This window comes from Conger conger, chromosome 19 (assembly GCF_963514075.1).
Source record: "Conger conger chromosome 19, fConCon1.1, whole genome shotgun sequence".
In the NCBI taxonomy this organism is placed as follows: domain Eukaryota; kingdom Metazoa; phylum Chordata; class Actinopteri; order Anguilliformes; family Congridae; genus Conger; species Conger conger.
The window spans coordinates 6387601-6405586 of record NC_083778.1 but is presented as its reverse complement, the minus strand read 5'-3'; the positions used below and the strand labels follow the sequence as shown (position 1 = coordinate 6405586).

The 17986-nt window shown below is 42.1% G+C and overlaps 1 protein-coding gene across 2 annotated transcripts in view; it reads left to right on the top strand.

Moving 5' to 3' along the window:
* The window catches only part of LOC133119396 (NACHT, LRR and PYD domains-containing protein 12-like), a 60649-nt gene that overhangs the window by 16236 nt on the left and 26427 nt on the right, over nucleotides 1-17986 (top strand). For both annotated transcript variants that reach the window (XM_061229986.1, XM_061229987.1), the window contains exons 9-11: nucleotides 5420-5593; nucleotides 8697-8870; nucleotides 11936-12109. In XM_061229986.1, the coding sequence (XP_061085970.1) occupies nucleotides 5420-5593; nucleotides 8697-8870; nucleotides 11936-12109 (522 nt within the window). The remainder of the gene's footprint in view (nucleotides 1-5419; nucleotides 5594-8696; nucleotides 8871-11935; nucleotides 12110-17986) is intronic.

Sequence of the window (17986 nt, the reverse complement as noted above, 5' to 3'; positions counted from 1 at the left end):
GAATGAGAGTTCTTTTTTTAAAACGGAGAGGCTGAGAATGCGCCCAGCTTGTATGGCTGAGAGAGTTTGGGGAAAAAGCGAGATGGTGGTTTCTCAATTAGTCCATTTGTGCGAGTTTCACCACACGGGATGACCAGCTGGGAGTGCACATTATCAGAACAACAATGGTCGCATTCGTTGCCATCCCACACAATTACTAAACTGAGCAAGGCAAGGATGAAAATCATTGTTTAGGAATAATAAAAATACAAATAAATACTATCAGCAATAGCTCACATCAAGGCCAAAACTAGCCCAAGAAAGTCAGCCTCACCTGACAGTCAACATTGCTAGCTCCACCAACACATCAGCCAAGCTCCCAGGTCAACACTGCTAGCTCCACAGACACATCAGCCAAGCTCCCAGGTCAACACTGCAAGCTCCACTATCACATCAGCCAAGCTCCCAGGTCAACACTGCTAGCTCCACCGACACATCAGCACAGCAGGAGAGTGGAGGGCTTACCCACTGAATTAGCTGCATGAAAGAGAAGCAGGTACAGGGGTCAGGACCTGCAGTCAGGCAGGTCGTAGGCCAAGCACCATAATAATAAGGGGCTGTCACTTACTGCTACCTGGTTGTACACCCACCGCACCTACAACTTCTAGCAACAGTGCCTCTGCTGGTTGTGGTGAACCAGCTACAATGTGTGAGGAAAGTGTCAGAGACAACAGACAGCAGCAGCCCACCACAAATCAGACACCCGCTCGGACTGCTCCAGCTCAGCATCCAGCAGCAGCAACTGCACCATCATCATTATTACATTACATTTGGACACTTTCATCCAAAGCAACTTACAGTTGATTAGACTAAGCAGTAGACAATCCTGGAGCAATGCAGGGTTAAGGGTCTTGCTCAAGGGCCCAACAGCTGTCTGGATCTTATTGTGGCTACACTGGGGATTGAACCACCAACCTTGTGGGTCCCAGTCATGTTCCCTAACCGCTAGGCTACAGCACCCATTTTATTTGTGAAGCGCTTTTCCCAACCTCAAAGCGCTGTACAGTACAAATATTAATAACATAAGTACATTTTGCGATTGACTGTTATGGTATTATATAGTTTAAAATTGATGCAACATATCTTACACAGCTGTCTTTGCATATTATCAGAGTGTTCCCCAAAAATCTAAGTAGTAGGCCCAAGAGAAAAAGTAGCCGTCCAGGGGGGTTCAGATAATGTCCCCTGGCCTCTTTTTTTCTGACACAGTTTGGAAGCTTCTGGTGCATTTTTAAATGATAAATGAATCCTTAATACATGCCTTTATTCTGAAGCATTTTGTTAAGTTTACATTCAAATATACCAACATCACATTTAAAGAGAGAAGAACATATGGTCATGATAACTCTTTACTTGAATAAACGAAGCGTGACATAAAAAAGTTTCACTTTAATGATATTGACCAATAACTCTAATATGATTATGTACAAATTAAACTATTTGTTTTTCTTCCCAGTCCGTGTGAAGAGACACCAATGCTCTGCTAAGCTCCTCTCGGAAGTTGAACTGATGTTGCATCAATTTGAACTGATTAGTCTATTAGGGCATAGGCTTTTTCCTCCTCTCTCTGCACTGCATGGAGGCTCTCTATGAGGCTGGCATTCTCTAAATGACCCAAAATGCATATATAAATATTTAAGACATGTTTTAGTTTTGGGCGGCACGGGTGGTGCAGTGGGTAGCACTGCTGCCTCACAGCAAGGAGGTCCTAGGTTCGAATCCCCGTCGGCCGGGGCCTCTCTGTGCGGAGTTTGCATGTTCTCCCCCGTGTCTGCGTGGGTTTCCTCCGGGTACTCCGGTTTCCTCCCACAGTCCAAAGACATGCAGGTTAGGCCGATTGGAGAGTCTAAATTGCCCGTAGGCATGAGTGTGTGAGTGAATGGTGCGTGTGCCCTGCGATGGACTGGCGACCTGTCCAGGGTGTATTCCTGCCTTTCGCCCAATGTATGCTGGGATAGGCTCCAGCCCCCCTGCGACCCTGATCAGGATAAGCGGGTTCAGATAATGGATGGATGGATGGATGGATGTTTTAGTTTCTTTATAAACACTATATGTAGAAGGCTATGTAGAAGCTCAGCCAAAAACTCGGTCTGGCTACCTCAAGTGACCAGCAGTGCAAGGTGTGCTGAAATTCGTAAATTAATGAATTACTATGTTTAGGGCTAGGCCTATTAAGTAGGCCTACACCAACGATTATTCAACTATTTTGTAACATTCAAAGTAATCACCTGTTATTATTGAAATAATTAAATGAATGATGTGCTCGTTCATAGCTTTTCGATATTTAAGCTTTTCCATGGAAAAAATAGGAATGAATGGAGGAATGTTCAGTTTCTACAGTGGTGACATACAGGTTATTTGTACATCAAAATGTTCAGATACACTCTGTGACACCAGCTTGTAAATGCAAATATTTAAACTGTACTGGCAATTGTCCACCGATTTGATGTCACAATAGCCTCTGCCCTCTAGCACAGCTCAAATACACTCAGTGACCAATAACGTACACCAGATTGTAAATAAAAATATTTAAACACAATAATATTAGCAGTAGCAGCAATATTCCACCAATTTGCCGCAATCACACTGCATTTTCTTGAGGAAATATCTAGTTTAATTTTACGTCCACTGTAGCCTACCATAGATGCATCACGCCTACAGATATTCAATATTCTTTGTCACTTCTCCCGATAAAGACAAGTGCAAGCTGTGAAAGACGCTCCTCGGTCATTGTCGAGCGAAGGTATGTTGTCAATAGCTTTAGCCTGCTGAAAGAGCGCTCTGCTTGCGCACTGCTCACAGGAATTGTGAGATAAATGCGATACAATGCTGCAAGGTTTGGGAATGCTCTATTCATGTCATTAGCAACAAGGAAGGCTAAAACCTGACCTGTCACAGACCATAATAAGCTGCTAGCTCGTTTATATATTGTATTGAATCTGAGGCGAAGAAATACTTGGGGTTAAGGATTTGATATTTGGTGCCATTTCCCAGACATCAGCTAATCTCTCCTTGGTCTGTGTTAAAAATGTGTCAAGAACCTGGAAGTATGTCTGTACTTTGAAACGGGCCTGAGGATTTGATCTGGGCTCGTCAGTTGACTCATCAAACCCTCTCCTTTTTTCCTCACTCGAACATCGGCATATTCTGTATTTGGCCTGCAGTAGCTCGAGTGCCAGCTACAGTTAAAGTAATTGAGGTTTTTTACGCCACTCTCACGATAAGGGGTGAGAGAACCTTACTAAAAGAATCACCGATGAGCCCCGCACACGTGCTATTCAATCAAATGAATCAGATTAATCAGATGGAAGCTGAAAATTACAAATTTCAGTTTATTTATGCAATTCATGAATAATAATAAAAACGCATTGGTTGGACTGAGCAATGGAGCTGAGAGGTGGACACTTGTACCACAGTTACAATGTACAGAATTGGGTTAGCACAGTTACTAATGACGAAGCAGAAGCACTATGCAGGGCAGTCTGCACTCTCAATGATCACAATGTGTAAATTTCAGGTAGAGGTAGTGAATGAAGAGGATAATAAAATACTCAAATTATGAATCAGCGAAAAATCAGTGACTGAAGGCGCGCCACCTCTTGCATAACCAGGAGCAGGAGAACACACAAAACACCGAAAGAATAAGACAGTTAGATTTAATTACATTACTTTCCCGAACCAAACGCAACCTGCATCACATCCGTAAACATTCATTCATTCATTATCCTAACCTGCTTATCCTGAACAGGGGGGCTGGAGCCTATCCCAGCATACATTGGGCGAAAGGCAGGAATACACCCTGGACAGGTCGCCAGTCCATCACAGGGCACACACACCATACTCACACACTCATACACTCATACCTATGGGCAATTTAGACTCTCCAATCAGCCTAACCTGCATGTCTTTGGACTGTGGAAGGAAACCGGAGTTCCCGGCGGAAACCCACGCAGACACGGGGAGAAAATGCAAACTCCACACAGAGAGGCCCCAGCCGATGGGGATTCGATTCGAACCCAGGACCTCCTCACTGTGAGGCGGCAGTGCATGTGAAGTAGTTTATTAAAATGGTATAGTAGAGATCTAAAACGAAATTTAGAAAGTTAGCCAGCTCGGCGATAACTAACTAATGTCTCCAGATGAGTTTGTTAAAAGTAAGTGGAGAGAGAAAGAGGCAGACAGAAATAGAAGAGAAAGCACAACTGCCAATGAAGAGCGGTTAGACACAAAAATATAGAAGTGAGAAGTGGTGAGGATGTGTAAATAAATGGAGAAATAGGTGAGGAGGCACAAATGAGCGAATAGTCAGAGGAGGGGAGAGTGGACTGGAGCACGTCACAGGTAGCCAACACAGCAGCAGAAGATTCCTTAAAGTGATATTACAGTTTGGTACAACATACATACTGATGTTTTTACAACTGCGTTCTGAGTTTTAGCACTGTAGGGAAGAAGACAACTTAGTTATTCTCTTTATAATCATTAAGATTTATACACGTGTTTTCACTTTGTCATTATGGGGTATTGAGTGTAGAAATTGCATTTTTTTTTCCCAATTACTCCAAAAAGTGAAGGGGTGAGAGCTTTCAGTATCTAGTCTTGGTTCTTGGCTTTTGATTGCCTTTGGAGCAGGGGTGCACAGCAAGGACCGTTCCACTGAAGAATTTTGTGCCTACTTTTCCTCTTAATTATTTAATTAGCAAAATGATGTCTTGATCAGACAATTGTATATGAACCAGGTACAACTTCAGACTGCAAGTGTATCCTTTAATGTGCTCAAGTACAGGGGTGAACCAATGTCATTTGTAGAGCTGGCAGAAAAATAAATGAAGGTAAGTGGTTGGAACAAAAACTAGCTCGCAGACTGGCCCTCCTGGACCGGAGTCTTGCACTTCTGCTTTGGAGTCTGTTATTGGCATTTGTCAACATGAGGACCAGAATTGTGACATGGCTCAGGCAGTAAGAGCAGTCGTCTGGCAGTCGGAGGGTTGCCGGTTCGATCCTCCGCCCGGGTTGTGTCAAAGTGTCCCTGAGCAAGATACCTAACCCCCAATTGCTCCTGACGAGCTGGGCGGTGCCTTGCATGGCAGCCAATTGCCGTTGGTGTGTGAGTGTGTGTATGAATGGTTGAATGAGAAGCATCAATTGTACAGCGCTTTGGATAAAGGCGCTATATGAAAGCCAACCATTTACCATTCACTGGATATGAGCATGTCGTGTGTATGTCAGTCTGCCTTTGGCTGTGTTAGCTTGCAGTGCTGTGGGAAGTTTGTCACAGAAAACCAAAAGGAAAAAAGCAAACTTCCTGTCCACTCTGAAAGATGTTATCTTTTACATCTTACCTAACCATTTTATTCTATAATGTATTCATTCTTCTTTACAGATTGAACAGCTGTGACCTAGGAGAGAAGTCCTGTGAAATTGTGGCCTCAGCTCTCCAGTCATCAAACTCACCCCTGAGAGATCTGGACCTCGGCTACAATGACCTGGGAGATTCAGGAATGAAGCTGCTCTGTGCTGGACTGATGAGTCCAAACTGTAAAGTACAGAGACTGGGGTGAGTATTGCAGTGTTCTGTGTGACCTTAACTAAATAGAATGAGTGATTATGGCTCTATGCAGTGAAATGTTGAGAAGCGATTTCTCACAGTTTACTACTCTGTCCATCAGCATTCTTTCTTTGTCCACATTCGTCTCATCCCTCTCGTCTTACTCCCCTATCACAGCAAAGAAAAGCAGGATAAAACCTGATGACTCTTAGGGTTGCCAGGTTTGTGGTTCCTGACCAGAATGTAAGGTTTGAGTGGAGTCTGTAGTATCAGGGCACAGGTGATGACTGGATGCTGGATGTCTGATGTTTCAGGTCTGTCACACATTGGTCTTCATTACATTACATTATTGGCATTTGGCAGACGCTCTTATCCAGAGTGACGTACAACAAAGTGCATACCCATAACCATGGATAAGTGCGCTGAAAGACCCTAGAGGGAAGTAAAATTTCAATTGCTACCTGTACAACAAAGATAAGGACCAGGGCCAAATGTTTTTTTTGTTTTTTTTAACAACAAATAAACAAACAAACAACAAAGCAAAAGTGACCAAACTTAACTATCCAAATACTGCTTACCTAGTCAACTAAACATACCAAAACACAAAGTAAATCACAAAGACAACAATTAAGGTTGACAGGGAGGTAGGGAGGGATGGGATGAATCCATCCATCTCCACTATTCACTACCTGCTATGAACTCGAAATCAAATCCTTAATTTTACCCCACTCTCTGATGAAGAGGAGCTGTACTCCTCACAGTACAGTACACCTAATTCCCACCTACAGAACAGGACGTTTCTGCTTACTGTGGCTATATTCTTCTTTGATTGAAATGACCAGAACACACTCTGCTGCTTTGTGAAGGCAGGAAATCTTTGCTATGTGTTCTGGCTAGCCATAAATTCCCCCTGGCTTGGCTTCAATTCCTCGTATCCTCTAACAGTAGCCTATGGTAAAATAGACTCGGTGTTACATGTTATAGTGTGATATTATATCAGGCAAATATTGCACTCCCAACGGAGTGCGCAACCCTGTCTGTAAGTTCTTAACAGCAGCATATTTACAGATTTAACACCAATCAAGTCTGTGTGGCAGAAGCCAAAGAGGGATGAAAACATGAAGAATTCTTATTTTAACCAATGCATTTTTAATAAATGGCACGCGATCGACCAGCATGCCTGGACGTAAACTACATGGATTGAACTAGCCTAGACTGCTGTAACTGTGAGGTTACACTGCCCCATGTCAATGTACATGTAAACCTTTAATTTGACAGTAAGGCTATTATCTAACTTAGTGTTGACGTGTAACTGCTAAGATGGCCCAAAATAAAGTTCAAAATGCATTCAATTTATCAGTACAGTTTTTATAAAAAGAAAAAGATAGGAACAGTGTCGGTTACACAGTTAACCGTTTAGAAAGTGGGATGGTAGCAGTTTACATAAACTGATTATTTGTCACATCCCTACCTCGTGTATTGTTTTTACAGTGATATGAGTGCAGTCGATCGCACTGATTACATTTGGGAACGTGCTGTAAATTGTGCTTTGGCATTGGCTTGTTCACCTGCAGTGTAGGGAAACCGTATGTATCGTTGGGTCATTCCAATTATGCCATCCCACACAGATGCCATGAAGAGACTCAGTGATATCAAAATCAACAAAATCAGCTCAAGCCAGTCATCATCTTGGATCCCTGAACACCCTCTCCATCCGAAGCCTGCCATTGGCAAAGCCCTCCAACAGTGCTAAAGCAGCCATTGCGCGTCATTGCTTTCACAAATAGTGGAATTGCATAACACTTTGAATCAATCAGTGTGGACGAACTGATGCTCCAAGTCCATTATGAAAATGTATTGAATGTTATATGGAGTCCAAATAATTGAGTGAAATTGTCATTAGAACATATTGTCTGTATTTCACTACAATGCCTGCAGGGTCACTATTTCCCTCTGCCTCCATAATGTGCGTGAAGTGGTGAGGATGTGTAAATAAATGGAGGAATAGGTGAGGAGGAGGCACAAATGAGCGAATGGTCAGAGGAGGAGAGGGTGGACTGGAGCACGTCACAGGTAGCCAACACAGCAGCAGAAGATTCCTTCAAGTGATATTATAGTTTGGTACAACATACATACTGATGTTTTTACAACTGCGTTCTGAGTTTTAGCACTGTAGGGAAGAAGACAACTTCAATAGTTATTCTCTTTATAATCATTAAGATTTATAAACGTGTTTTCACTTTGTCATTATGGGGTATTCAGTGTAGAAATTGCATTTTTTTTTCCAATTTCTCCAAAAAGTGAAGGGGTGAGAGCTTTCAGTATCTAGTCTTGGTTCTTGGCTTTTGATTGCCTTTGGAGCAGGGGTGCCCAGCAAGGACCGTTCCACTGAAGAATTTTGTGCCTACTTCTGCTCTTAATTATTTAATTTGCAAAATGATGTCTTGATCAGACAATTGTATATGAACCAGGTACAACTTCAGACTGCAAGTGTATCCTGTAATGTGCTCAAGTACAGGGGTGAACCAATGTCATTTGTAGAGCTGGCAGAAAAATAAATGAAGGTAAGTGGTTGGAACAAAAACTAGCTCACAGACCGGCCCTCCTGGACTGGAGTCTTGCACTTCTGCTTTAGAGGTTATTGGCATTTGTCAACATGAGGACCAGAATTGTGACATGGCTCAGGCAGTAAGAGCAGTCGTCTGGCAGTCGGAGGGTTGCCGGTTCGATCCTCCGCCCGGGTTGTGTCAAAGTGTCCCTGAGCAAGACACCTAACCCCTAATTGCTCCTGACGAGCTGGTCGGTGCCTTGCATGGCAGCCAATTGCCGTTGGTGTGTGAGTGTGTGTATGAATGGTTGAATGAGAAGCATCAATTGTACAGCGCTTTGGATAAAGGCGCTATATGAAAGCCAACCATTTACCATTCACTGGATATGAGCATGTCGTGTGCATGTCAGTCTGCCTTTAGCTGTGTTAGCTTGCAGTGCTGTGGGAAGTTTGTCAGAGAAAACCAAAAGGAAAAAAGTGAACTTCCTGTCCACTCTGAAAGATGTTATCTTTTACATCTTACCTAACCATTTTATTCTATAATGTATTCATTCTTCTTTACAGATTGAACAGCTGTGACCTAAGAGAGAAGTCCTGTGAAATTGTGGCCTCAGCACTCCAGTCATCAAACTCAACCCTGAGAGTTCTGGACCTCAGCTACAATGACCTGGGAGATTCAGGAATGAAGCTGCTCTGTGATGGACTGATGAGTCCAAACTGTAAAGTACAGAGACTGGGGTGAGTAGTGCAGTGTTCTGTGTGACCTTCACTAAATAGAATGAATGATTATGGCTCTATGCAGTGAAATGATGAGAAGCTATTTCTCCCGCAGTTTACTACTCTCCATCAGCATTCTTTCTTTGTCCACATTAGTCTCATCCCTCTCTTCTTACTCCTCTATCACAGCAAAGAAAAGCAGGATAAAACCTGATGACTCTTAGGGTTGCCAGGTCTGAGGTTCCTGACCAGAATGTAAGGTTTGAGTGGAGTCTGTAGTATCAGGGCACAGGTGATGACTGGATGCTGGATGTCTGATGTTTCAGGTCTGTCACACATTAGTCTTCATTACGTTACATTATTGGCATTTGGCAGACGCTCTTATCCAGAGTGACGTACAACAAAGTGCATACCCATAACCATGGATAAGTGCGCTGAAAGACCCTAGAGGGAAGTACAATTTCAATTGCTACCTGTACAACAAAGATAAGGACCAGGGCCAAATGTTTTTTTTGTTTTTTTTAACAACAAATAAACAAACAACAAAGCAAAAGTGACCAAACTTAACTATCCAAATACTGCTTACCTAGTCAACTAAACATACCGAAACACAAAGTAAATCACAAAGACAACAATTAAGGTTGACAGGGAGGTAGGGAGGGATGGGATTAATCCATCCATCTCCACTATTTACTGCCTGTTATGAACTCGAAATCAGATCCTTAATTTTACCCCACTCTCTGATGAAGAGGAGCTGTACAGTACAGTACACCTAATTCCCACCTACAGAACAGGACTTTTGTGCTGACTGTAATGAGCTCATTCCCACCTACAGAACAGGACTTTTCTGCTTACTGTGGCTATATTCTTCTTTGATTGAAATGACCAGAACACACTCTGCTGCTTTGTGAAGGCAGGAAATCTTTGCGATGTATTCTGGCTAGCCATAAATTCCCCCTGGCTTGGCTTCAATTCCTCGTATCCTCTAACAGTAGCCTATGGTAAAATAGACTCGGTGTTACATGTTATAGTGTGATATTATATCAGGCAAATATTGCACTCCCAACGGAGTGCGCAACCCTGTCTGTAAGTTCTTAACAGCAGCATATTTACAGATTTAACACCAATCAAGTCTGTGTGGCAGAAGCCAAAGAGGGATGAAAACATGAAGAATTATCTATGAAGGCTATTATCTAACTTAAAATGTTGATGTGAAACTACTAAGATGGCCCAAAATAAAGTTGAAAATGCATTCAATTTATCAGTACAGTTTTTATAAAAAGAAAAAGATAGGAACAGTGTTGGTTACACAGTTAACAGTTTAAAAGTGGGATGGTATCAGTTTACAAAAACGGATTATTTGTCACATCCCTACCTTGTGTAGTGTTCTTACAGTGATATGAGTGCAGTCGATCACATTAAATTGTGCTTTGGCATTGGCTTGTTCACCTGCAGTGTAGGGAAACCGTATGTATCGTTGGGTCATTCCAATTATGCCATCCCACACAGATGGCACGACGAGGCTCAATGATATCAAAATCAACAAAATCGGCTCATAAGCCAGTCATCATCTTGGGCCAGAAAATCTGTGTGGTCCCTGAACACCCTCTCCATCCGAAGCCTGCCATTGGCAAAGCCCTCCAACAGTGCTAAAGCAGCCATTGCTTTCACAAATAGTGGAATTGCTTAACACTTTGAATCAATCAGTGTGGACGAACTGATGCTCCAAGTCCATTATGAATATGTATTGAATGTTATATGGAGTCCAAATAATTTAGTGAAATTGTCATTAGAACATATTGTCTGTTTCACTACTATGCCTGCAGGGTCACTATTTCCCTCTGCCTCCATAATGTGCGTACAAAATTTTGAAAGTTAGCCAGCTCATTGATAACTAACTAATGTCTCCAGATGAGTTTGTTGAAAGTAAGTGGAGAGAGAAGGAGGCAGACAAAAATAGAAGAGAAAGCACAACTGCCAATGAAGAGAGGTAAGAAACAAAAATATAGAAGTGAGAAGTGGTGTGGATGTGGAAATAAATGGAGGAATAGGTGAGGAGGAAGCACAAATGAGTGAATGGTCAGAGGAGGAGAGTGGACTCGAGCACGTCACAGGTAGCCAACACAGCAGCAGAAGATTCCTTCAAGTGATATTACAGTTTGGTACAACATACATACTGATGTTATTACAACTGCGTTCTGAGTTTTAGCACTGTAGGGAAGAAGACAACTTCAATAGTTATTCTCTTTATACTCATTAAGATTTACAAACGTGTAGAAATTGCTTTTTTTCCCCCCAATTTCTCCAAAAAGTGAAGGGGTGAGAGCTTTCAGTATCTAGTCTTGGTTCTTGGCTTTTGATTGCCTTTGGAGCAGGGGTGCAGAGCAAGGACCGTTCCACTTAAGAATTTTGTGCCTACTTTTCCTCTTAATTATTTAATTAGCAAAATGATGTCTTGATCAGACAATTGTATATGAACCAGGTACAACTTCAGACTGCAAGTGTATCCTTTAATGTGCTCAAGTACAGGGGTGAACCAATGTCATTTGTAGAGCTGGCAGAAAAATAAATGAAGGTAAGTGGTTGGAGTCTTGCTCTTCTGCTTTGGAGTCTGTTATTGGCATTTGTCAACATGAGGACCAGAATTGTGACATGGCTCAGGCAGTAAGAGCAGTCGTCTGGCAGTCGGAGGGTTGCTGTTTCGATCCACCGCCCGAGTTGTGTCAGTGCCCCTGAGCAAGACACCTAACCCCCAATTGCTCCTGACGAGCTGGTCGGTGCCTTGCATGGCAGCCAATTGCTGTTGGCGTGTGAGTGTTTGTATGAATGGGTGAATGAGAAGCATGAATTGTACAGCGCTTTGGATAAAGGCGCTATATGAAAGCCAACCATTTACCATTCACTGGATATGAGCATGTCGTGTGTATGTCAGTCTGCCTTTAGCTGTGTTAGCTTGCAGTGCTGTGGAAAGTTTGTCACAGAAAACCAAAAGGAAAAAAGCAAACTTCCTGTCCACTCTGAAAGATGTTATCTTTTACATCTTACCTAACCATTTTATTCTTTAATGTATTCATTCTTCTTTACAGATTGAACAGCTGTGACCTAGGAGAGAAGTCCTGTGAAATTGTGGCCTCAGCTCTCCAGTCATCAAACTCACCCCTGAGAGATCTGGACCTCAGCTACAATGACCTGGGAGATTCAGGAATGAAGCTGCTCTGTGCTGGACTGATGAGTCCAAACTGTAAAGTACAGAGACTGGGGTGAGTATTGCAGTGTTCTGTGTGACCTTAACTAAATAGAATGAGTGATTATGGCTCTATGCAGTGAAATGTTGAGAAGCTATTTCTCTCACAGTTTACTACTCTGTCCATCAGCATTCTTTCTTTGTCCACATTCGTCTCATCCCTCTCTTCTTACTCCCCTATCACAGCAAAGAAAAGCAGGATAAAACCTGATGACTCTTAGGGCTGCCAGGTTTGTGGTTCTTGACCAGAATGTAAGGTTTGAGTGGAGTCTGTAGTATCAGGGCACAGGTGATGACTGGATGCTGGATGTCTGATGTTTCAGGTCTGTCACACATTGGTCTTCATTACATTACATTATTGGCATTTGGCAGACGCTCTTATCCAGAGTGACGTACAACAAAGTGCATACCCATAACCAGGGATAAGTGCGCTGAAAGACCCTAGAGGGAAGTACAATTTCAATTGCTACCCGTACAACAAAGATAAGGACCAGGGCCAAATTTTTTTTTAAACAACAAATAAACAAACAAACAACAAAGCAAAAGTGACCAAACTTAACTATCCAAATACTGCTTACCTAGTCAACTCAACATGCCGAAACACAAAGTAAATCACAAAGACAACAATTAAGGTTGACAGGGAGGTAGGGAGGGATGGGATGAATCCATCCATCTCCACTATTCACTGCCTGTTATGAACTCGAAATCAGATCCTTAATTTTACCCCACTCTCTGATGAAGAGGAGCTGTACAGTACAGTACACCTAATTCCCACCAACAGAACAGGACTTTTGTGCTGACTGTGGCTATATTCGTCTTTGATTGAAATGACCAGAACACACTCTGCTGCTTTGTGAAGGCAGGAAATCTTTGCGATGTATTCTGGCTAGCCATAAATTCCCCCTGGCTTGGCTTCAATTCCTCGTATCCTCTAACAGTAGCCTATGGTAAAATAGACTCGGTGTTACATGTTATAGTGTGATATTATATCAGGCAAATATTGCACTCCCAACGGAGTGCGCAACCCTGTCTGTAAGTTCTTAACAGCAGCATATTTACAGATTTAACACCAATCAAGTCTGTGTGGCAGAAGCCAAAGAGGGATGAAAACATGAAGAATTATCTATGAAGGCTATTATCTAACTTACAATGTTGATGTGAAACTACTAAGATGGCCCAAAATAAAGTTGAAAATGCATTCAATTTATCAGTACAGTTTTTATAAAAAGAAAAAGATAGGAACAGTGTTGGTTACACAGTTAACAGTTTAAAATTGGGATGGTATCAGTTTACAAAAACTGATTATTTGTCATCCCTACCTTGTGTAGTGTTTTTACAGTGATATGAGTGCAGTCGATGACATTGATTGATTACATTTGGGAACGTGCTGTAAATTGTGCTTTGGCATTGGCTTGTTCACCTGCAGTGTTGGGAAACCGTGTGTATCGTTGGGTCATTCCAATTATGCCATCCCACACAGATGGCACGACGAGGCTCAATGATATCAAAATCAACAAAATCGGCTCATAAGCCAGTCATCATCTTGGGCCAGAAAATCTGTGTGGTCCCTGAACACCCTCTCCATCCGAAGCCTGCCATTGGCAAAGCCCTCCAACAGTGCTAAAGCAGCCATTGTGCGTCATTGCTTTCACAAATAGTGGAATTGCTTAACACTTTGAATCAATCAGTGTGGACGAACTGATGTTCCAAGTCCATTATGAAAATTTATCGAATGTTATATGGAGTCCAAATAATTGAGTGAAATTGTCATTAGAACATTTTGTCTGTATTTCACTACTTTGCCTGCAGGGTCACTATTTCCCTCTGCCTCCATAATGTGCGTACGCATGGGTCAAAGTTTTTTTTATATAAATCCCAATTTATGCTTAGAAAGTGGCGTACGCACATTTGAAGCCCTTTTTTTCAACTAGGTAATTAAGCAAGGCAATTAATGTCACAATCAAGGAAAAATATATATAAAATTGGCTAGCTGAAACCTAGACATACCATTGAGTTTGCCTCTGGATCCTTCATATAGGTTTTAAGGCATCTAATGAGACCCACTCCATGTTCCAAACAGGAGGAGCAGAATACCTAAAGGCCCTTTTCCCCATTTCCGTACGGGCATTGGGAACACACAGCATAAAAAAACTAGGTGCTGAATATGTGATTTAAAGGAGAGGCAGTGATCAATTAAGATACCCAAGTACTCATATGAGGAAACAAGCTCAATCTCTTTGCCCTTAAGAGTAATAATTGATGGTAGATTCAGTCAGTTTTTTATTGACTTGGTAAACATCATAAGTTTTGTTTTGTCAGCATTTAAAACAAGTTTCAGTTGGCATAGCGTATTTTCTATAACATCAAAAGCGCATTGCAAGTTCTGAAAGGCTTTGACAAGATTTGCAGCACGGCAATAAGTAACAGTATCATCAGCATAGAAATGAAGAGAAGCATTTGACACATTATGTAAACTATTGATATATAAATAGTAAATAAGATGGGAACCAGAACTGAACCCTACGGCACCCCCTTATGGATAGATGGCACATCTGAAGTGAGACCATCAAATCGAGTGCATTGAGCTCTGTCAGAAAGATAGTTAACAAACCAAGCAACTGCTTGCTCTGAGAGAGCTGTGTTAAGCAACAATCTCTGCTTCAGAATGCTTTGGTCAACTGTGTCAAACTCTTTGGAGAGATCTATAAAAAGTGAGACACAGTGCTGCTTATTGTCAAGCGCAACAGTAATATCATTCACAACCTTCAGGGCTGCTGTAATTGTGCTGTGTTGTTCCTTAACCTGATTGGTACGTAGATAAGATAACTTTTGGATATACAAACGCTAAGTCGTTCACTAATAAGAGCTTCAAGTACTGCCAGTGCTGACAAATTTGGAATTGCCCTGTAATTATTTAAAAGACTCTGATCTCCCCCTTTTAACAGTGGGAGAACATAGGCTGATTTTCAGATCCTTAGGATTTCGTGACATTCCAGGGTAAGATTAAAACTATATGTTCAAGGTTCAGCTATAATGTCAGCTGCCAATTTTAAACAGATAGCATCTAAAAGGTCAGGACCAGCAGATTTTCTTGGATCTAAGGCTTTAAGGCATTTGTTCACTTCCTGTACTGAAAAGGGGGTAAAGCTGAAGGTTTGACCATTATACACAGGTTCATCAGCACAGAGTTGTATGGTAGCAGATGAGACAGAATCAAACAGAGGGGTTGAAGATATGACGTGCTCATTAAAACAGTTCAACATTTCAGATTGGTCATGAACAGCAACTGAATCATTCATTACACAAGGAGGTAAAACAAGAGTTATTGTTCACAGACAAGTAAAACTCTTGACTTGCCTTTTTTGATAAAAGCATTTGCTTCATAGTTATGTAAAAAGAAGCCAATCAATTTCAGACCTTGATTTCCTTGCTTTAGCCCAGGCTAAATTACGGTCGCGAATAAGACTTGAGAGCTCTGGTGAAGTTCTCGCCCCTGAACTTTGTACCTGTAGAAAGGGGCGTGTCTATGTATGATTGTAATGAACCAATCATAAATTAATGTAATCATTTCCAGGCTGTTTCAGCATCAGGGAGTTCTATCCTGCTCCAATTAAAAAGAAAGAAATCATGTAAAAAAAAAAAAAAAAATCATAATACATTTTTTTTTTTTTTTAAACCCTGCTCAGTAAAACGCCTTCGATTGCTCTTTGGGATCTTAGTATTTCTAACAGCAGCAACCGCACAGTGGTCACTTAGGTCATTGCAGAAAACACCATTTGCAGAAGATTTGTGGGGAACATTCGTCAGTATTAAGTCAATGAGAGTAGCTCAAAGATTTAAAATCATCAGACACTGGTCGTAACCAATCTCAGTTCATGTCACCAACCAATATACTTTCGCTATAGTGCAGAGGATAGACTCATTGGTGGCAGAAGGGGGTCTATAGCAACCAAGAGCAGTAATACAATGGAGAAAACTGAGGAGCACGTCTGTAGCAAACAGTAACATCCAACAAGGTGCTGTTTGGAACAAGTGTGATGAGAATGTTGAGAAAAGGATGGAGACCAAGGTACTCTTGATATGGATGTGTTAAAAAGCCTTTATTATACGGCGAGAAATGAAAAACACGCACCGTTGCGGCACACAAGCCTTCATCAGGGTGAATAAGCAGAGGTGAGGCACAGTCAGGTGTATTTGTTGACCCGTGACGCTTTGGCTCATTACCATAAATAGCGCCGATATCCAATGCACAGGGGAAGCCCCACATACTTATATGTGACCGTCTGAAACGTCTTCTGCAACAGGAAACATTTTGGATTTTTCAGCTGAGAGCTACTGTCATGTCCGTGCCCTTCTATTTGTTTTTCCCTTTCCTATCTTCTCTCATTTGTTTTACCTCTCTCCCCATTGCGTGTCTCCGCCCCCCACTCCTTATATGCATTTCCTCCTAGTCTTGTCCCAGCTGTTTCTCGTCTTAATATCTATTCTCCAGCACCCCACGCCTGTTAATGGTTTAGTTAATTTGTTCGTACATTTAAGCCTGTCTTTTTCAGTTCAGTGTTGCTTGTTCCTCAGTTCTGTTTCCCCCTGTGTTAGGTTCTTCTCTGTTATAGCCTCTGTTTGATGTCCGTTTATACTCTGTTCTGTCTGTTTTTATTTCTGGATTTCTGTTTTGACCGCTGCCTTGCTCTTTGGATGCCTTGTCTGCCCCTTATCCACCTGCTTCATTAAACCTGCTATTTTCTGGTTATCCCTGAGTCTGCGCATGGTTCCTCCAGCCCTCACTCCTGATAGCTACAGTATTTCCAGGGCTTAATGAAGAAATAGATTATTACCCTTTTTTGTAATTTGATTTGTTTTTCTTTTGGGCAAGATTTATATCAGTATTTGGGGGTTCCCCTGTGCATTGGACATAATGCCTATGCATTAGCCGTACAAGGGCTTTTTAACGCATCCATATGAAGAGTGCCTTGGTCGCCATTCTTTAGCTATTTCAAGATTTAGCAGCAAAAAATCTAATTGTTTGCAAACAGATTTTGGAAAGTATGATATTAACATGAAATTTGGACTTTACAAAGATTGTTATACCACCCCCTCTCTTGGGTCGGTTGGTACAGAAAACATTGTAGCCATCAATAGAAATATGCTGATTAAAAATATTTTTGCAAAGCCATGTTTCTGATAACACAATAAGATGAGCATCCGTAGATTTAGCTCCGATTAGGATCATGTCTAATTTTGGAAGCAAACTGCGTACATTCAAATGAATAACACCGAGTCCGGACCTACATTTCAAATCAGCTGGGGTGCTACAGTTCAACACAGAGCCAGGATTTGGTTGCACATTTCCTGATATTAAAAGCAATGTGAGCAAGAAAGTCTGAATGGTCGCCTTGGTTGCCATCCCACACAATTACCAAACTGAGCAAGGCAGGAGGAAAATCATTGTCCAGGAATAATAAAAATCAGAAACCGTAAAGGTAGCTCACATCAAGGCCACAACTAGCCCAAGAAAGCCAGCCTCGCCTGACAGTCAACACTTCATGCCAAGCTCCCAAGTCAGCACTGCTAGCTCCACCGACACATCAGCACAGCAGGAGAGCGGAGGGCTTACCCACTGAATTGGCTGCATTAAGGAGATGCAGGTGTGACTGTGGTCAGGATCTGCAGCAGAATGGATGAAGAGTGATGGGCTGATCAGTCAGGCAGGCAGGCGGTAGGCCTAGCACCATCATAATAAGGGGCTGTCACTTACTGCTGCCTCAGCTGGTTGTGCACCCACCGCACCTACAACTTCTAGCGACAGTGCCTCTGCTGGTTGTGGTGAACCAGCTACAGTGTGGGAGGAAAGTGTCAGAGACAACAGACAGCAGCAGCCCACCAGAAATCAGAC